Source organism: Diadema antillarum, unplaced genomic scaffold, assembly GCF_040938485.1.
Source record: "Diadema antillarum isolate AM-2024a unplaced genomic scaffold, OU_Dant_1.0 seq00001533_RagTag, whole genome shotgun sequence".
NCBI lineage: Eukaryota > Metazoa > Echinodermata > Echinoidea > Diadematoida > Diadematidae > Diadema > Diadema antillarum.
The window spans coordinates 721,521-742,450 of record NW_027272265.1 but is presented as its reverse complement, the minus strand read 5'-3'; the positions used below and the strand labels follow the sequence as shown (position 1 = coordinate 742,450).

Sequence of the window (20,930 nt, the reverse complement as noted above, 5' to 3'; positions counted from 1 at the left end):
TTGCAATTGAAGGTACATTTCCCTTTTGCCTTTCGAAGTTAGTAAAAAATAGTCACTTAAGTATGCACCAGATCACATCATTAAGAGCTAATAATTTAAAAAAGCTCCCTACCATGAGAGGGGACACCCCCCCCCCCCCCCTCCCCAGAGCGCTGAGACGCCGAGTCATAAAAATCTCACTCATAAAAGTTTTTTGAACTTGGCATCTCTGGATGGCCTGGGATCCAAGACCTACAATTACTAGTACATGTAGACATATAACATATGTTGCCAGGGCCCTGAGCCTGCAGCATAAAAGTTGAGATTAAACTAAGTCAGAAAATGAAATATACGTCTCTGAATAACCAATTGTGATTGGCTGATGCCTGACTTACATGTAGATCTATGACTGATTTTCTGACTTCATCTTTTTATGCAACATGGCCCAGTATTGGTTTTGTGACATTTTCAGTGTATTCATGTGGTGACAAACATTACAATTAGATTTACAATGAATAAAATATCGAGCTTACAGAGTTCACAAAGGAAATTAAGAGGATTTCTTACAATAAATGGTAGTATGATCTTAACTTTAACAGTTCCTTATCTACATAAATTGAAAAAAAAAAAATTTAAACTGGTTGTATGTAACACACTGCAGAGGTAGGCCCAGTCAGATGTCATGTCATTTCAGCATTTTTTTGCTTGGGGTACTTTCTATTTCTGACTATTAACGGCGCCCAAACTAGCTCCATAGCAAAATCTAGCAGAGCCAGACTTTAACATTATCGGCTGCAATAATGTAAAGGCAAAGCATAAATAACAAGGAAAAGTAGAAATTACGCGGTGCGTAACATATGTCCCCGCCGGAAGTAGCATTTTGTAACAAAATGTGCAATATAGGTAAAAAATCAAGGTCAAAGGTCAAAGAAGTCAAAGGTCAAAATTCTGTGTAGAAGTTTTGAAGCCCTCACCTAGTGCCATCACATAAAGCAAATGGAATCGAAATTGGGTTAGAAATGGCGAAGGAGTAGCATTTTGTAGCCAATGTACAATATAGGTCAAAAATCAAGATCAAAGGTCAAAGAAGACAAAGGTCAAAATTCTGTGTAGAAGTTTTGAAGCCCTCACCTAGTGCTATCACATAAAGCAAACGGAATCGAAATCGGGTTAGAAATGGCGAAGGAGTAGCATTCTGTAGCAAAATGCACAATATAGGTCAAAAATCAAGGTCAAAGGTCAAAGAAGTTAAAGGTCAAAATTCTGTGTAGAAGTTTTGAAGCCCTCAACTAGTGCCATCATATAAAGCAAACGGAATCGAAATCGGGTTAAAAATGGCGAAGGAGTAGCATTTCGTAGCAAAATGTACAATATAGGTCAAAAATCAAGGTCAAAGGTCAAAGAAGTCAAAGGTCAAAATTCTGTGTAGAAGTTTTGAAGCCCTCACCTAGTGCCATCACATAAAGCAAACGGAATCGAAATCGGGTTAGAAATGGCGAAGGAGTAGCATTTTGTAGCAAAATGTACAATATAGGTCAAAAAATCAAGGTCAAAGGTCAAAGAAGAGAAAGGTCAAAATTCTGTGTAGAAGTTTTGAAGCCCTTACCTAGTGCCATCACATAAAGCAAACGGAATCGAAATCGGGTTAGAAATGGCGAAGGAGTAGCATTTTGTAGCAAAATGTACAATATAGGTCAAAGGTCAAGGTCAAAGGTCACGACTGAAATTCTGTGTAGAAGTTTCAAAGCTCCCATGTAGTGCTATCATATAAAGCAAACAGAATCAAAATTGGCTCATAAATGACAGAGAAGTAGCAAATTGAAGATTTTGATCACACACGGACGCACACATGGACACACGGACGGACGGACGGACGGACACACGGACACACACACGTACGGAGCCCGTTTCATAGTCCCCTGCTCGAACTCGTTCGGCGGGGACAATAACCACAAGTTTAACCTGCTCTTATCTTATTAGTTATCTACACTAAAACTCCCTGTTTGCCGCAGGCTTTGAACAGGGCGCCTATTTGCAGAAGGGGCCATTTTATTCATTGATGGAAAGGCCCAATCAGGTGTCACTTCTTATAGCATTTGCGAGTATTAAACTCCTGCTTGTGTTCTACTAAAAGTGGGAATATTAAAGCATACAATGTATGTGATGTTCACTAGCTGTTTACTGATGAATGACAGTGCCTCTGCCATAAACAGGCACCCTGCCACAAACTGGGTTGTTTACTCTGGTGTTAAGCATATAGGCCCTCCCTAGTCCACTATTTCAAAACAAACAAAACCAATCAGCAATAAATTTTACCTCCATCTGACAAACTTGCTTCATTGTCATTTTCATCCTCAGGGCTCACAGAAAAGTCAAATTTAAAGTCACCCATAGTGAACAACTGTTGCTTTCATCCACAAACAAGAGTCCATGTCAAATCACATTTAAAAAAAAAAAGGCTTCCCATTTATTCTAATTTGGAGTAGGTCTTGTCACATCCACTATAGTCCATACCACCACGAGGCAGTGCAGAAGGTCTAGGCACTCGAGATCCTACAATGTATGCAGTGGTACAGTGTAGTTCAATTGCTAATCAAGTTCACTCATCATTGCTCTTTGAAGGCTCTGCCTCTGACTCTGTTCACACTGACGTTAGATCTAGATCTAGTCGTGTTGCAGCCTGCAGGATATATGGCACATGGGTTCAACAGGCCTGCCTGCCTGTGTGCCCTGCTGTGCCTGTGGTGTGACTGTGCTGTGCCTGTGCCTGTGCTGTGTGTAGCTTCGCACAGGGTAGGATGGGTTGGTCGACGCCTTGACGGTCGGGCTACTGGACTGTGAAGATACACTCCTCCCCCCTGGCGCTGGCCTGGACTGGCATAGATCCACGTGTGGCCACGCGCTTTGGACTTCTTGCCTTGCTTGCAAGTTGTGGTATAGTCTAAGAGACGCATCTACATCGTCAATGAGACTCAGGTTGTCCAGGCTGAGATCCAACGATCGAGTGGGAACACTGGCAATAAACCACGATTCTTGATGCAAAATCACCGTTCGCAGATCACAAAAGCCTTCGGTCTTAGTGGGGCCTTTCGCTTTCGCCACAATACACTGGTGCCACGTGCACTGATAACTAACTGATGTCCATCATCGTGTATCACTGCACGCCACAATGTCATGTGCACACGCGTTGTTTATGTTTTTTGCCTCGCTTCATCTGAATTCCCTGCACTCGCGTAAATTTGTCACGAGATGGCGCTAAACCGAAAAAAGCAGAGCGGGTTGATAGATAGGACTGAGTGTAAAACAATGTCTAGGCCCTCTCCAGGATCTATGATCAGATCGTTGCAGTGTATCTTGTATAATATCATTAATTTGAAGGGGGAAAAAAAAGACATTTAGTGCATTTTATGTCACGTCAAAGTACGCAAAAAATCTGTTCTTCATTCAGAATAAAACTCGCTAAGTTCGACGTCCTAAATAATCGACCAAAGAGAAAGGGAGGGGGGGAATAAGAATGGTTACAAACCGTGAATTTGGAAAGCGAAAAGTAAGGCGAAAAAGGAACATTAATGATTATTATGAAAATCCCAAATGCATGTTGCTTGAGCGAATGCAGAAATGTTAGAAAGTTATAGGCCTATGTGTGAAAATTTGAGGAAAATCGGACAATTCGTTCAAAAGTTATGAATTTTCGAATTTCTGGTGACAAGACCGCTGGACCAGAAGATTAGCCTACTACTGTACGAGCTGAAATTTTCGCGTACAGATATTTTCGCGAATTGCTACTTGGAGGACATTTTTGCGTGTTGTTAATTTCGCGGTTACGAGGGTCTAACTGAACTTAATTAATCGCGCTTTGTTATTTTCGCGGTTTGAAGGCGATCCGCGAAATTCGCGAAAACAAAACCACCGCGAAAATTTCAGCTCGTACAGTATCAAGATCGTAACACCGCATTAGGCCTATGCACTACATAGTATACAATGTAAAGAGTAATAGGAGAAAAATTAACATGATAATTAAGATAAGACTACTAAGATAGCATAATGAAAGAACACTAGACTTACCTCTTTCAGAAAGCAAGGGGAATTATTACCCTTGACATTATGTCAGTAACAATCCTATTCATCCAGGGCATTTGTATTTTTCATTTTAATAATAATTATCATGGCCGGCGGAACCGGGGGGGGGGGGGGGCGAGGCAGGGGGCTCCCCCCCCCCCCCCCCACACACACACACTTTTTGTGCACTATACAGAGGAATGCATAAGATGTCATCACTTGGCCCCCCCCCCCCCACACTTTTTTTTTTTTTAAACCCGGAAACTGTGAGCGCGGTATAATGATTTTTTTTTTTTTTTACTTGTCCCTGCTGAAGAAACCCGGAAGTGGAAGGGGAGAGATGAGCTGAAGACTCCCTCCCCCCCCTTTTTTTTTTCTTTTTGCTTGTTAGCTCATGAAACCCGGAAGTGTCCCCCCCCCCCCCCCCACACACACACACACTTTTGAAAACGCTCCGCCGGCCCTGTAATGAAATTTTCTTTGTGACATTTTCCTTTGGTATCGTAGTGCATAAATATATTATTATGATGTCTTGATAATTATGTACAACTGTAGTTTTCTGATCCAGGGGTCTCGTCCTAAAAATTTCTAAATTCATCCTTTTGACCCGATTGTCCGATTTTCTTCAAACTTTTACTGAACTACACCAGTGTGCTCTACCTTCCTACATTCACTTCGAATCCACATGTTTATAGACCTATAATTTTGTTTGGGTTTCAAGCCCCTTTAACATGACCCTTAACGGACTCCACTACAGTAGTAGGCACCTTTACTGTAATGCAAACATTATTGGAACGAGGTGATGACGTCCTTGGTTCACATGACTTGCTTTAATTTTCATTTTCTGTATGAAGTTTATTCTTCATACATTCAATCATTTTGAATGAGATCATAGATGAAGAAACTTCTATACAGTATTTTACAGCTTGCGTTTGACGATCGTTGCGTTGTAGGTTCCCACTATAATTAATACATAATGATTTCATTCATTAATGTGACGTGGAAGGATAATTCAGGTTGTTCAATCACTAACTAGTCACGATTTCTCAAGTCATTTTCATGTTACGTCACATTTCATGACATTAACCGGGAGTTTCCCCTGACGCATATGCTCCGTATATCTATTTATTATATTTCAGCAAAATGTGTTTAGAAATAGACCCAGCAACTGAGTTTGAGAACATAATCCATTCGAAAGCTGCATGGGTCTATTCCTTTCTGTTTGTTTGTTTGTTTGTTTGTTTGTTTGTTTGTTTGTTTGCGGGTTGGTTGGTTGGTTGGTTGGTTAGTTGGTTGCACGTTTGGTTGGTTGGTTGGTTGGTTGTGTTTTGGTTGGTTGGTTGTTGTTATTGTTGTTGTTGTTGTTGCTGTTGTTGTCGTTGTTGTTGTTTTGGCAATTCCATCATTATCTCTCTAGATGGGAACTACTGTGATCCAAGTCACATTGAAGAAAATTAGACCTCCAAAGTAATCGAAATTATAAGAGTGTATAATGTTTTGAGAAAGCAAGAAAACAAGAGAGATTACTCGAGTAAATATTTTTTTAGAATTACACAAGTATTCAAACGGGAAGATTCAAAACGATAAGCTTTCCGGAAAGGAATCATCCAGCTGTGAGTCATTTCAGTATATAAATCCTTCCGACACACTATCCATAACTTTTGTCAAAATGGGCATTGTTCTATGTCCACTCCCGACCCTCCTTCGGTCAAGGTATTACATATTTATTCTGTTAAATACGCCGAATACAGGGGCGGATTCAGGAATTCCGTGTAGGGGAGGCGCCCGTATACAAAATTAAAGGGGGCGCCACGCCCCCTATCTATTTCTTTTTAGTTCTTTTTTTTGACAAAAAAATAAAATAAAGGGGAGGGAGGGGGGCGCCCGATGTACCCCCTCCCCCCGATCCTCCACTGGTATGAATATTCAGCGAGTCTAATTTTTCGCGAATAGGGAGTTCTCGACAATTCTACGGGTTGTTAAATTCCCGATCACATAGATCTATTAAAGTACTTAATATAAAGTAAAAAATGAATAATCTTTGGATGGGCTTTAGACCCAATTATAGAAAGAGAGGATTCCTCTCCTCGCTCGCTTCATGATTACAGTCTTCGTGGGAACGGGAAGCATCGAGTAATGTGAGAGCAGAGTTCTTGTATTAAAGGACAAGTTCACCTTCATAAACATAAGGATTGAGAGAATACAACAATATTAGTAGAACTCATCAGTGAAAGTTTGAGGAAAATTGGGCAATCGATGCAAAAGTTATGAATTTTTAAAATTTTTGTGTTGGAACCGCTGGATGAGGAGACTACTACAGCTTGTGAGTCATATGCGTACAACAGTACAAAGAAAATGTAAAGAAAATTCAACATATTTTCACTTTTTTCGCATAATAATAGAGCACTTGAATTGCCTCTTTCTAAAGGCAGGGGGAATAATATTACCCATAACATTTGTCGGTAACGAGTCGGGGGAATGTGTTACTTTTTTCAAAAGATGAAATTTTGTGAAATTCTCTTTATATTTTCCTTATATTGTTGTACGCATGTGACATCTAAGTTATTCACACACTGCAGTAGTCTTCTCATCCAGCGGTTACTGCACAAAAACTTCAAAAATTCATAACTTTTGAACGGATTGTGCGATTTTCCTCAAACTTTCAATGATGTGTTCTATAATATTGCCACATTCAATCCTTATGTTTATGAAGGTGAACTTGTCCTTTAAGCATCAACTGTCTTCATCTCTGGTAATTATACAACTTCTGTAACCAGCAATACTGAGAGTCTCGGATCCATTTTGTTCCATTGTTTCAGTTAGGAGTTCCCTGTTCCTATCCAAAGAGATTTGTGGGGAGGAAAAAAAAATCTCTTTGTTCCTATGAAACCAAGCAATAAAATGTACTATTTTCTTTGAGCATTTGAGGATACCATAACCAAAACACACACCCACTGCAGCTAGCGTCGTTGGTTACTCGTTGCAATGTGTATGCGCTTATGCTGTGTGTAATATCCGACTACTAAGCTACACGCGCGTGCGCACGATTATTCACAACATACACAGCTGAACTGAGTGTATGATTAATTAATGAAGTGAAGCCTAAAAACCGTGTCATCGTTTTACAACTTGAAGTGTCGGAACCTTAGCCTTGAACATCATCATGAGTGACAGGGGATATATGCTGAAATTTGGTCATGGGGCCGCCGAATCTATCGACCAGTATCTGGAATATCGAAGGTTTGCTCTGACTTTGAAGTTTGAGTTTGACTTCAAAAATAAAACCATAATGATGTAAAATTTACAGCTATTCATATTAGCACGTTTAACTTGTCGTAGAACTAGTCTAACAGTTAGATCTAGGAGAAGTCTAAACTCTAAGTTACGTTAATGATCTGCATTCACTGTATAACAGTTTCCTCAACAATTACTAGAATTAGATCCAACAGTTTCAAGTTTTAAGTTGATGCATTCCTATCAAAGACAAAGAAGTACACTTACAACAGATGCACATAGAGTTCTACTCTGCCACTGCAGCAGAGACCCAGACTCCCAGAGAGTAATTTTCAATCAGTAACACTGAGTCACTGCAATAAGCCAATAAATCCCAAAAGAAGTAGGCCTAGGCCCTAGGCCTACGTTTATTCAAGTTGTCATAGAGAGTCTAACTGTTACACTTATACAGTGGAACTGTAAGGATTGATTCTGAAATTGTAGAATAGGAGAAGGTCTAACGTAGACCCTGTATAAACTTCAGCTGTCATTTTCATGAATGAGGAGGTCACAAACATTTTGCCAGATGTTTTCTTCGCAAATTGACACCGACGCTATACACTGTCAAAATGCACTATTGCCAAGCCACTATAACCTCTGAACAGTAGTGGAAAGTGCGTACACTTGTATTTTGTAGGCCTAGCAACATGTGTTATAACGTATAAAGTCATGATCCAACTGAAATATCAAATAAAAGCTGAAACTATGCTGCATGCACACATAGGCCTATGTACTCACGCACACACACATGATAGGAGAGTAGATCGTATCACCGGATGCTTTTTTTTCGTGGCTTTGAATTCCGTACTCCTAGGATGAAATTTCGGCTAAAAATAACACCACTTTAATATTCACAGACTCCTGGATATTACGAATTCAGCTAACTTGTGTCAATTGTTCGCTCCAGTTTTTAGAAAATATTCTTCAGACATAGGGCCTACCCTTCTTAAAAAAAGTTGTCTTGTTGCGTGGTGCAAAATCGCATTGTATTACCAGACACGATTTTCACAATGAAGTAATTAATCAACGTCTTTCTTACCTAGTCCTTGCACCAGACTCAGAATTCATCCCACAAATCACCGTACACATTCTCACGGAGCAGATGACAAAGAAAAAATCGGCAAATGAGGCTCAAATTTTGTATTTTACAGTAAAATGTCTATCTTGAACATTTCGAACAGTTCACGGCTGACGCAATAAAACCTTGTGAGAAATCAACAACTTCTATTTTACGTGCTTTGTCTATGGGAGCTGCATGCGCGGGTGACAAGTTGTGGGCCCCTTCCTTAGCGCACAACTACGCATCATTCGCGTTTGAGGATGATGGCTATAAAATTCCGATATCAATCAGTGAACTTTTGGTTCTGTTTTCAGCATTTTTCCTGTATGTGAGTGGGATATCATAGAATTTCAGTCACGAAATGTGATTCAAACATGCATACCAGTAAATATTAACTATGACGAGGTGTGGGTCACTCAACTATATGAGGTGAAATGTGAATTTCTTTGTGTTTTTACATTTTTATGTCACGTTTTTTGCCATTTCAGTCCACACAAATCTCTGTTAGGGTAATCTACATACGAAGTCTCGCGTGTACAGAATGGCATTAGTACGCAAAGATGTGCGTGACCTGTAATACCACATGTGGTGTCAGGTAATACCATGCCTGTAAACACAAAAATGTTTTAGTATGAAAATTCATTTTCAGGAATATCTAAATCATGGTTTACATGAAAGTCCATTCAAAGCAAATTGACCATTAAATTTTAACTTGTTAAAAGTGGGTTATCCAGCTGATTTCAGCAAAGTAACTTTCAGCTACCCCTGTGTGCCTATTTGAGGGTGCTAGAGAACTTACCAAACTTGAACCCTACAAGTATGTACGGTATGAAATGTGTATGAGCAGTATGAGTGTGATGAATTCAGTGATCGAGTACAATTGAAATCTGAATCATATTTGGCAGAATTGTTGGTGATGATGATGGGGGCACGCTGTTCACCCCTAAGCAGTATGAGGACTACAAAAAGAGAGTTCTCCCAGCCCGGATGAAAAACAGACTTTTTGTCAGCTGGACGTCGCCAACTGGAATGGACTGCAAGCTGATTGGCCCGGAAACCAAATGTTTTTGTCAGCACAGGTAGGTATAACCAAGAAATAGGTATATCAGCAGCAACAACAACAACATCATCAGTGTTCAGAACATTTATACACATCGAGATTTTAAAAAAACTTCTCATGCTTTTCTTTTTTTAGCATCCACGCTAAGTAAGGGCTCCCTCTCTCTACAGCAGCATACAGGTGTAGGACCGTAATTTTTTCGTTGTTTACTTTGATGTATTTCTGGTTTGTCTACTCTCCTTTTGTTGTCTGTCAAGACCTTGTATTAATTTGCATTAGTTTGCTTTTCAGCACTGCCTTGCAGTCTGACATTAATTCAGTTAAATTGATTATATTCAGTTGTCACGTCCATGACCATGGCTTCAGATACCTTTTCTCTTCTTCTGTTTTGTCACCTTCATTCTTTCTCTATTCAGGTGTGTGATTATTCATTTCATCCAACACCTGATTCTATAGTTGAGCCCAGACAGCTCCCATTATTATGTAATCATCCCCTCTTCCATCATCTCATGCTCCCCTTTACTTATTGGTTGATTTATTGAATTAGACTCTTCCACTTTATTGAAGTCCTCCGTTCCATTTAGTTCTATTGGTTGCTCTAGATAATTTGAATATATGTAAATATTGGTTATGTAAATTATGTTCATGAAGAAGTTTACTCAAAGATCTGATATGGTAGTATGTACATGTAGTTATAAATTAGTTTTCTTTTCCTCAAACATTACATGTATACAGCACTTTTTCCTTGACCTGTCATGCAATGTATAGTCTGTCTGTACTGTATGACAAATTCAACAATTTCAAGACATGAAATCGCACTAGAGCTGCAATCCAAAGTGCCAACCCCTCTTTTCAACTGACTTTGCACTGATGACAAAATGCTGTCAAGTTCACTCTTTTTTTATCTGCCAATAGATACAAGCAGCATAAAACTGACTTTGAGGAGCTACCTTCAGAGAGACCGATACTGTTGCCATGCAAGGTCAAAGGTTGCAAGTGCTCTGCATTTAACTACGTTCCACTGAATGGGAGCCAGCCAATCAGATGCAGGTGCAAGCACTTTACAGACGATCACTCGGCGGATAAACATCATGGCTGCCAGAAAGGTGAAAATTCAGACAAGACACCCGTTTTGCTTCTTAGACCCTCATGATAACTCAGTTTTTGCAAGGAGGTATGATTGTGAGTATGAATCTTTAAGTAATGTATTGTCATATTTTCATCATAATGATTACAGTAATGATAGTAGCAACTAGCAAGAACAATAAAAGTGACAATACTTTATTGTTACCATTCTTATTGTCATTCTCATGATTAGTAAATTTGATGTTATTGATCATTTATAATGCTGTATATTTTGATACAAGCTTGTATTCATCTGTTTACTTATTTGATAGAAACCTTGCCCCTGTGCCAAAGATGTTTCCATATCACATTTTGGTAATCTACTGGGGGATTTATTATATAAAGGTAAAGGGTTAAATGCAATGATGTATGTACATGTAAGACTATAATGGATGTCAAAACAAGTCTCTTGTATGCACAAGTCACACCAAAAGATACAAAAAAAAAAAAAGTGGGCCTTCAACATATCTTGGCTGAACAAAACAGCATTCAGAGTGTGGCCTCAGTGATTGCTGTGCTGTACGAGCAGTATACAAAATGTGTAGAAATGTTTCAATATGTCCATTCTTCCAGCAATCAGACTCCATGATTTATATTATGTACTGCGTGGTCACACTGTCCTACATTCTTGTTACCTCATGTCTGACTGATTTATGTGTTATTTTTCCTTTGGTTATTTTGGGATTAAAGGGATGGTATAGTATTGGTGGAGGTAAGGATTGAGCTTTTAACTCTTTTTCTTTTGCAAGATACTTTACAAAACCACTTATTTTTATGAAATGTTACAGAGCATACCATTTTGATAATTCAAAGTTTATTTGATGAAAATTGATTCGAAATGACTGAGAATTCCCCCAAAAAGTAAATCAAAGCAATCTTAATAAAAGATGGGTCCCACCTTTTCATCTTCTTTTATTTGATCACTTTGTTGTAGATATCTCGGCCTTTTCAAACCAATTTTCATCAAATAATCATTGAATTCATCTTGGAATTACATGCTCCTGTACGTTTCATGAGAGGTTTCTCATTATCTCATCTTTAGTATAGAAGTTAGAAACCAGAAGCCAGGTTTCAAACGAAACCATACAACCCCTTTAATGTGAGTTTTGTTTCTCCTTGAAAAACAACAATGATGATTCAGCGGGATGCCAATGCGTATCCTTCCGGAGCTCATTCACTTGCAGCTGTGGCCAACCTACGTACGCACACGACACGATCGTTGAGACGAAGGCGGAGCGTGAGGCCAGGGGTCATCCAGTCGGTCGGGACGTCCCCTACGCGGCCATGGGTGGTCTTACCGGGTTTAGCTCCCTGGCGGAAGGCTACATGAGGCTAGACGACAGCGGAATTGGTGAGTTGCGGGTGCATGAAACTCCATTAAAGGACAAGTTCACTTTCATAGACATGTGGGTTGAGTGAATGCAGCAATATTAGTAGAACACAACAGTGAGAGTTTGAGGAAAATGGGACAATCCATCCAAGAGTTATAAATTTTTGAAGTTTCTGCTCAGTCACGGCTGCATGAAAAGACTAATATAGCTTGTGATGTCACATGAGTACAACGATAAAGAAAGAATAAAGAAAATTCAACATATTTCCATTTTCTCGCATAACAACAGAACACTCGACTTCTCTCTTTCAGAAGGCAGGGGGAATAATATTACCCTTAACATACGTCAGTAGCAAGTCGAAGAAATTTGCACTTTATTAAAGAAGTAAAGTTTTGTGAAATTCTCTTTTTATTTTCCTTATATACCGGTAGTTGTACGCATGTGACATCATACACTGTAGTAGTCTTCTCATCCAGCAGTGACTGCGCAGATACTTTAAATATTCATAACTTTTGAACGGATTGTTCGATTTTCCTCAAACTTTCACTGATGTGTTCTAATAATATTGTTGCATTCTCTCAATCCTAATGCATATGAAGGTGGACTTGTCCTTTAAAGGACAGTTGATCTGTGGAACTTGAAAGTTAGTCTGAAAAGAAAGAGTAGGATTTTGTGAGTACAACAGTCATTTTCACAAAACGGTTCTTTAACAGTCGATAGGAATGGGCAAAGTCTGTATGTTAAAATCAATGAAATTCTTATTTCCTCCAAAGATAATTCTATTGATTCATGATCTTACAGTTTAATCATGTTGAATGCTAGATCATATATCTTGTTGGCATCAGTGTAAGATTTGTAGTTAGCCATACATACATTTGTATCCTAATTTTTTCTTTTGCGTGTTTTGCTCCCACTCCCCATTTTCCCCTCTCCCATCCCCATAAAATGCTCTCTCCACTTGCCTACCATTTGTTATGGGTATTTAAATGGATGGTATATTATTGGCAGGGATGAGAATTGAGCTTGTGACTGTTTGCAAGATACTAAGGAACCACTTATGAAATCCTACAGAGCATACCATTCTAAGAGGAATTTACAATCTATTTGCTGAAAATTGGTTGTGAAATGGCTGAGATATCCACAAAAAAGGAAACCAAAGAGATCCTAATAAAAGGTGGGTCTCGCCTTTTATTTGGATTATTTGTTTTCCTCTTGTGGGCATTCCCAATTGAGTCATTCCCGTATCATTGGTTCCACATTTAATCAGGTACGCCAGATGATGCATTTCTCAACCAGCCAATCGGAGCCGCTGACCATCCATTCCTACGCATGCACGGACCAACTCTCAACCGGTTGGAGGGCAGAAGCAACCAGGAGGTTGCGAGGATGACCGATGACCTGGCGAACTTTAAGCTGACCGGTACGGACGCAGACATGGAGTATTACGAGAAGAGATACCAGCAGAGGGTAAGCAAATGTTCATCATTAGCAGTTTTGATTTGTTTTGTTTTGTTAATTGTTTGTCTTTTTTTTTTGCTTTAAATTCTAGTTAATTTCTTTTTCCTGGAGGGGGGGGGGGGGGGGGTTAACCTTGTCAATGAAAATGAAGGAGAGTGGAAGGGAAGCGTGAACAATAGACCAGTTTATAATTAACTCATGTACACATGGGTACGAATGCCCTTTCTATTTTCTCACTTGGTTAGGCACTTCACTTGTTTTCAAAGTGACATAATGCATAAGTTTGTCAGTAGCAATTTATGGAATTCATGTTCAAGCAAAGAATGAACCTGTGTTGAGATCATGTGATCAGAATACTCCATCAGTTGATAATTTAGCAGGCATCCATTTCATTGCTTTGTAATCAATGCAAAAACAGCCTGTATCCTCTATATTGCAAAATTCCATTCTATGACTTGCTGTCAGGTGGATGTGTTGGCCAGCACCAGTTAAGGATCACATGAATAATCATTGCATTACACATGCTTTTCTCAGTAAATTTACAAACCAAAATGCCTGTATGTACAAATGACCTTCTTCTACTCATGCGCAAAGTGGAATTACTAACTGTCATGGTCTATTATTAGGGCATCATCTTGATGGCAGTGATTTGGCTCAGTCCGTAGCAAACCCCCAATCCAACTGACCTTGGTTCAATACACCATATCTGTGATGCATTATAATTTATGGATGTTTCTTTTCCCTCGGCCCAATAACGAAGTATTTCATTCATGTGCTCCCTCCCATTGTTTTCCATAGACAAAAAATCACCTAGCTGTTGCTAGATCGGGCAAGCCTTTGGCAAGGCAACTTTTGCAAACGATCGAAGCATGCATAAAATCTTAATACATTATAGAACTGGCCGGTCTACTTCCAAGTCCTTCTGAGCAGTGTTGTATAGGATCATGCCGTCCCCTCTGCTGTCGTAAGAAAGTTATGGCCCGGTGAAGGCTTAACTATTCACCTGTAATTTATGGTGCCAAGGATATTTAACCCTAACTAGGCCGGGGGGGGGGGGGGGGGCCTCCGAGGCCCGCCCCCCTCGACGTTTCGCGCGATGTATCGCAATCGCAAAAAGCTATCACCCCGACGTTTCATTACTTTTTTTTTTTCGAGTCTCCCGCATCTTTTGACACTAAATATGCGACGCCCCCTCGCGCGGTTCTGACGTTACGCATAAATATGTACAGGCATGTCAGACCAAAAATTGCTCAAAAACGTGAATTCGTGTACAATTTCAATGCAAACTGTGCTTATAGGCAAATTTCATAAAAGCATGATTATTTTGGTGTTTTATTGATCAAAATCAATGAATAACATATTTTCTTGTTCGGAGCAATGTCGCGGACAAATTTCATTGAAAAAACAATGAAAAACATCAAGTCGAAAAAACATAGAAATACATAAGAAATTCAAAAAACAAAATACTTAGGAATTTTTTCTGATATCACAATTTTTTTTTTACAACATTTGCTAAGGACACTAAAAAGAATATTTACACAAAAAATGTGCCTGTTTTGAGCTTTATTTTGTGATTTATACCAAATAGTCTGTTTTCATGCATCATTATGCATAAATTAGCATAATTTAGCATGAATGATAATTTTTTGAAAAATTAACTTCATGGTATTTTAGATTTCATCATAGGCAATGTGTGTGCCAATTTTCGTCGCGATCGCGCAGTCAACGGCCGAGATCTAGAGGGGGGGGGGGGGGGCCTGGGAGTGAAAATTTGAAAAGAAAAAAAGAATGATGCAAAACTTTTCTGTGCTTCAATATCTACAGCTGAAAGAAGAGAGGCAGCGAGCCAGAGCCGCCCCAAACATCAGAGCCCCAGCAAGGAGGCAGCCTTTGCCTTCAATCAAGACAGCAGCTGGCAGTACGGCAGGCAGTAGAAAGACAACAGCCAGTGCCGGCAGATCGCAGAGTGGCAAGTCAGCGAAGCCATCATCGTCTGGGAAATGACCAAACTCCAGCAAATCGTAGCCGTCCAGGGCTGGCTTTTAGTGAGGGAGAGGTTTGTCAGTCCGTGCAGATGTGCAAATAATTTGCTGTTACAATTAAAGCAATAGCCAGGAACAATCAATCACGTACTAGATAATTCAGCTTTGTCATTTGGAAACTGTAATTATTGCAGCTTACAGGAGTATAAACAGTGTCTACATATGCAACGTACAAGTCCAAAGATTTTGGTCGTTGGTTTGAACTGAAATCACAGAGTAACTTTGCTGTGCCAGTGAACCTATCCATCTACTGTATACGCCAATTATTTCGCGAGGTTTTTATTTTTGCAAATTTCGAGAGTCGGGTGCTCTTCGGGAAATTAAAGACACGCGACAATAGTAACTCTGATCCCAATATGAATGTGGCGCACACATACACATTTCTCTGTTCAGTACAGTACTCCATGAACGGGAATTTAATCACTTGCATAATCGTTGGGAAGACCCGATTCGCGAAAATTAAGACTCGCTAAACATATGGCATACACAGTAATTACATGTGCAGCCACTGGAAACAAGAAAGAGCAACTGCTAAAGAAGAAGTGACTTGTGCTAGAGTTAAATCTCATTATGAATAGGTGGGTTATATAACCCTATTTATGTTGTATTACAGGGTGATTTTGCAGGCCTAAACTCTTCATAGGAATAATATGTCTTTTATTTTTGTGTCACGATGCAGTGAGAAACCTGATAGAGCAAGGTATTCATGACATGGTTTTTAGGTCCTCCTCATAATGAGGTTTCGCTGTATTATGCACACAGACTTCTCCTTTTGCAATTAATCTGTTGTATACGCTTTTATTTTCTTGTACCGGTACAGATATTTTTGCGAATGAGGAGGTCATGGACATTTTCGAATTGACACGGAAGCCTTCATAAGCAACCTTAGCACATGGTGACATTCTCCTGTGTTTTTAAATTTGCGGTCCAACTGTCATTCGCGAAATTTGTGAAAATTAAACCCTCGCGAAAATAACAGCTTGTACAGTAGTTGTGAAGTTGTTTGTAATCATAATGATTATGTTGTTATGATGATAGTCATTATTATCATCTTTGTTTTAATTATTTGTCATTATTTGGTAGGCAGTCACCCTACATTGAATACTTGACCATGTAGAAAAGTTCAGTTCTTTTTTTTCTTTTAGAAATTTTGTCTGAAATATGAAATATATGTTTTGAAGCCTCATGAGTGAAGGGCGAAGTGCACATATTATGTAATGTTTTAGAAACTATTGCCACATCTCCCTACACTAGAGCCCACATCGGGTCTGACTCAAAAAACAGCATTTCAGAAATGGATTTGCTGTGATCACCTCCAAAGATGGCTGCCAAGATAGTCACCATCTCAACATTCTTCTCAGTTACTTGTGAGATGCTGATAGAGTCTCTGATAATCTTGTTATGACATATATAGAACACTTCTAAACTGAATCAGAACTTTTAAAAGTTAATATATCCGATAGGGTTTTGTAGGATTTGGAGCGTGAGTGCTGACTTTACTGCTTTCCCTCTATCTAATTGCACACCAGCTGAGTGCAAAGGCTGCTGTGGAGCTTTCTTCTCTTTTGGTGCACCTGCTGAGTGTTATGGCCGACTAACTCTATCCTCTCTTGGAGCGCCAACTGAGTGTGATGTTCCAGATTGAAAATGTCCATGTGGAGGGTCCAATCGGACGGGAGATGTTGCCCTCGAGACAGAAAGTCTGCTATTAGATCGTCGTTGCCGGGGATGTAGGAGGCTATCAGAGTGATGGCCTGCCTCCAGCACCACGTCCATAGCTGATGAGCTGCTAGGGCGTTCAGCTGGATGGAGCATGTACCCCCTTGTCTGTTCTAGGCGGCAACTGTAGTATTGTCCGTGCGGACAAGGACAGTGCGGCCCTGCACACACTGCTAGAAGTGGCGAAGGGCTAGGCGTACAGTTGTACCACACGCAGTTCCAGTACACATGTGTGAGGGTTGATCTGGGAGGGTTCATCTTCATCTGTGTCCATGTCAACTTCTGACTGACTGTCACCTTGTTGACGTAGATGCATGATAAGAATGAGAAAAGTAATGTACATTGTAGATGACCCCATTCAGTGCATTTGGCCATAAAGCCACGGCAGCAAAAATATAAATAAAAAAGACAAATTTTATAAGTGTTAAAACCCTCTGTGCCATACCGAGAGTCCATACAGACCCTTTCGTAAAAAAATGTTATAAATAACATAAAATTAGTGACATGGAAGGGGGGGGGGGGGGGACACCTGAGGCTATCGGGATGATGGTCGAAGGTGGTGCATGAATCTAGCTCTTCGAGCTGCCTTTGTGACAAGAAACCACCATTGCATTACAGCTATCACAAGCAACATATGGAATTACAATTGCCTTGCTATCTGATGATTCTGAGGAAAGATAGTATATCAGAATGAAAGCAATCAAACTTGCTCTCTATCGTATCCGCTGTTGTCTGACTCCCCCATCTCATCCTCCCAGAGAAGGTCGTCCTGAGTGCCATCGAAGTCGTTGCTTATGCCGCATTTCAGGAATGCTCCCTGGATGATTGATGGAGGCAACTCGTCCCAGACCTTCTTGATCCAGCCGCATATTGTCTTGAGATAGGCCTTCTTCATTCTGCCACTCTTGGTGAAGGACTTTTTCCCTTGTATCATCCAGTCTGACTAGCATCTCCGTAGGCCATCTTTGAAGGGTTTGTTGATACCAACGTCGAGAGGTTGAAGGGCGGATGTCATGCCTCCGGGGATCATTACGAGGTTGGTGTTGCTCTCTTTCAGGAGTCCCTTGGTTGGAGCCGTGTGATGACACGGAAGAACATCCAAGACTAGCATGCTGCGTTTACGAGAGAGCCCACCCACTCGCCGATTCCAGACGACCCACAACCAGTCTTCAATGAGCGCCTGATCCATCCAGCCTTTCTCTTGAGCCCTCACAATGACACCTGAGGGGAACTGTACCTTGGGGATGGTCTTGCACTTGAAGATAATGTAGGGCAGCAGCTCACCCCTATCAGCTTCTCGGCAAATATCTGTTGTTCCTCTCACTCAATGATTCCTCAACATTCTCACGCTGACGGACTTCGCCCCCTTAGCTGAGATGGTCGTGTTACTCGGTACATCAAACGTCAACGGTATTTGATCAGCGTTGCCTATCTGGCTGAGTGTGTAATTGTGCTGGTGGCGCATCTTTATGACGTACAGCGGGAACGTAGTAGTCTTCTCCTCCAGATTTTCAGGGAGATGTTGGGCGATATGGGTGCACCTGCGAAAGGATAGGTCGTGACGCTTCATGCAGCGGTAGGCCCAGGAAGTACCCGCTGTGAAATCTCCGATGCTGCCTCTGATCGGCGATGGAACGTGCCTTCAAGCAGAGTGCTTGAGTGGCAACAGCGTTCCCAGCAGCCCTCTGCTCGACAACCCGTAAGCGAGAAGCTGCTGCTCCAGCTCTGGCCAGCATGCCTTGCCGGTCCTCATTGCCTTCTTCTTGCTCGGCATGTTCTGCAGGGTGGTCTTGTTCTGCCGCCAGCGTCGGACGTTCTTCTCGTCTACATCATACTTCCTACCCGCTACCCTGTTGCCACACTCCTCTGCATACGAGCAGGCATCGAGTTTGAATGAAGCTGTGTAAGAAGTTGGACGCATCTTGGCTTGGCTTGGTTATCTTCTATCTTCTTCTTGGCTTGGCTTGGTTATCTTCTTTCTATGTCTTGACTTGGCACGAGAACTTGATCGGGTCTTGAAAAACTTGGAGAGATGATGCTATCGAGACAACTGTCGGTACTGGGGCTGGGGATTGAATGATGGAGACCCCATGTTTCCCCTACCATTTATAAGCCTAGCTACATGTCAGTACTAATTGTAGGTGCCCATGCAATAAAGTACCAGTTGACAAACAGGACGATATATGTTGCAATCGATCAGGTGTTTATTCACAACATTCGTACCCATGAAACTGGAAAAAAAATTATATAAGTAAAATATACAGTAATATAGTCTAATTCAGTTTCAAAAATTACAATAAAATTGCGTTGTCATTCATATATGTCTAATGATTGTTTTTACACTAAAATTATGCATTTATACAATAATTACTAAAGTTATATACATCTATAAATCACAGTCCTTCCAATCTCATATTTGCTAAAGAGTAACATCAATACTACCGGGGGTAATTCAATCACTCTTCACAGTATATTCGTTATTAAATCTTAACCTCTATATACAAACTTATAAAATACTGAAATCATAAAAATCACATATACATTGTATATAAAACTTAATACAATCACATTTTAATAGATAGCTTACCTCTTTGGTGAACATTATATCGCATATTAGCAGCTTGTTTCTATGGTTCTTTAACTTTGATTCCTTTCCCTTTAAAGATTTCGTTGCTTAATGTACCTTCAATGTTTTCGGTAGTAGCTACAGAAGTGAAACTGATCTGAGCGTATAAAATCATTCTACTATTTTGTTACCATTACAAGATCAAAGGGAATCGCCCACGCGCATACAATAATCAAAGCATACCGCCTACGCGTATTATAAGGCAGTATGCGCATCTAACAATTAATACTGCCAGGGAGAGTAACTGTTACCATGGCAGCAGCCTGGGGACAGCTGCCACACTAATCAGTAAAGATAATTACTAACCATCAAAGTACTTGGCCCGCCGTGCCCTGATTAGCTGGTTACAAAATGCATTAATCCTTACTGGCCGCTTTCCTATCGTTGTTCACACACTATTGTGTTGAAACTCGTAAAACAACTCCTGGACCTGGAACTGGTTGACAGTCATTGATTGACAGCTATCAATAGGGCATTTTGTAATTTGTGATTCGATCTATGTACACATCTTGCTCAATGCTTTCTACATTCATATACCAACGTACATCTCAATATCAATATATCGTGAGCCGTTTTGAAAAGGGCATGGTTATGAAACTATTCCTCTTCTTTAATCACAAAAATTCATATTCATGATTTTGGGCTTTCATAAACAACAATCTTATCTGATTTATATATCTAGTTGAATTCCAATGGTACAATTGTATGCTTACACCATTCACTTACCCAATCGTTACAACATTCAGATGAATAAATATCTTAGAAAATTACTGTTAACATAATCTTACCTGACTGAATTAGCTGTTCACTCAGACTCTCGAAAATATTTGTATAATGGTCCTCGTTTTATCACGAAGGTCACAAATATTCTGCTATCTGGCCGAGTGTCACTGTCATTATGTAAACCGCAACTGAATCATCACCATTGTCATATTACTCATTAAAATGATCAAATTTAAATAATATGTAAATCACTATCGTTATCTGCGCCATCATTGCCACGCAAAAACACAATCATGGAATATTCAAATGTTATCGGCATCTTTATCGAAATTACCTCCACCAGTTTTCTTACTCTTAAAATCGTGATCATAACGTAAATATTATAGGCATCATACCATCAGATCATCGTGCAGTGTTAACAATCATAATATACCACCAACACCAATTCATCACAATCATAATTATAACATTCTTA

General features: G+C 40.1%; 1 protein-coding gene across 1 annotated transcript; it reads left to right on the top strand.

The window, feature by feature from the left end:
- Positions 1 to 7,111: 7,111 nt before the first annotated feature.
- On the top strand, positions 7,112 to 15,461 carry LOC139710429 (protein FAM221A-like). The gene is made up of 6 exons (XM_071622345.1): positions 7,112 to 7,278; positions 9,277 to 9,450; positions 10,347 to 10,537; positions 11,698 to 11,907; positions 13,155 to 13,354; positions 15,170 to 15,461. The coding sequence occupies exons 1-6, from the start codon at positions 7,202 to 7,204 to the stop codon at positions 15,347 to 15,349; spliced, it is 1,032 nt and encodes a 343-aa protein (XP_071478446.1). The 5' UTR covers positions 7,112 to 7,201; the 3' UTR covers positions 15,350 to 15,461.
- Positions 15,462 to 20,930: the final 5,469 nt, after the last annotated feature.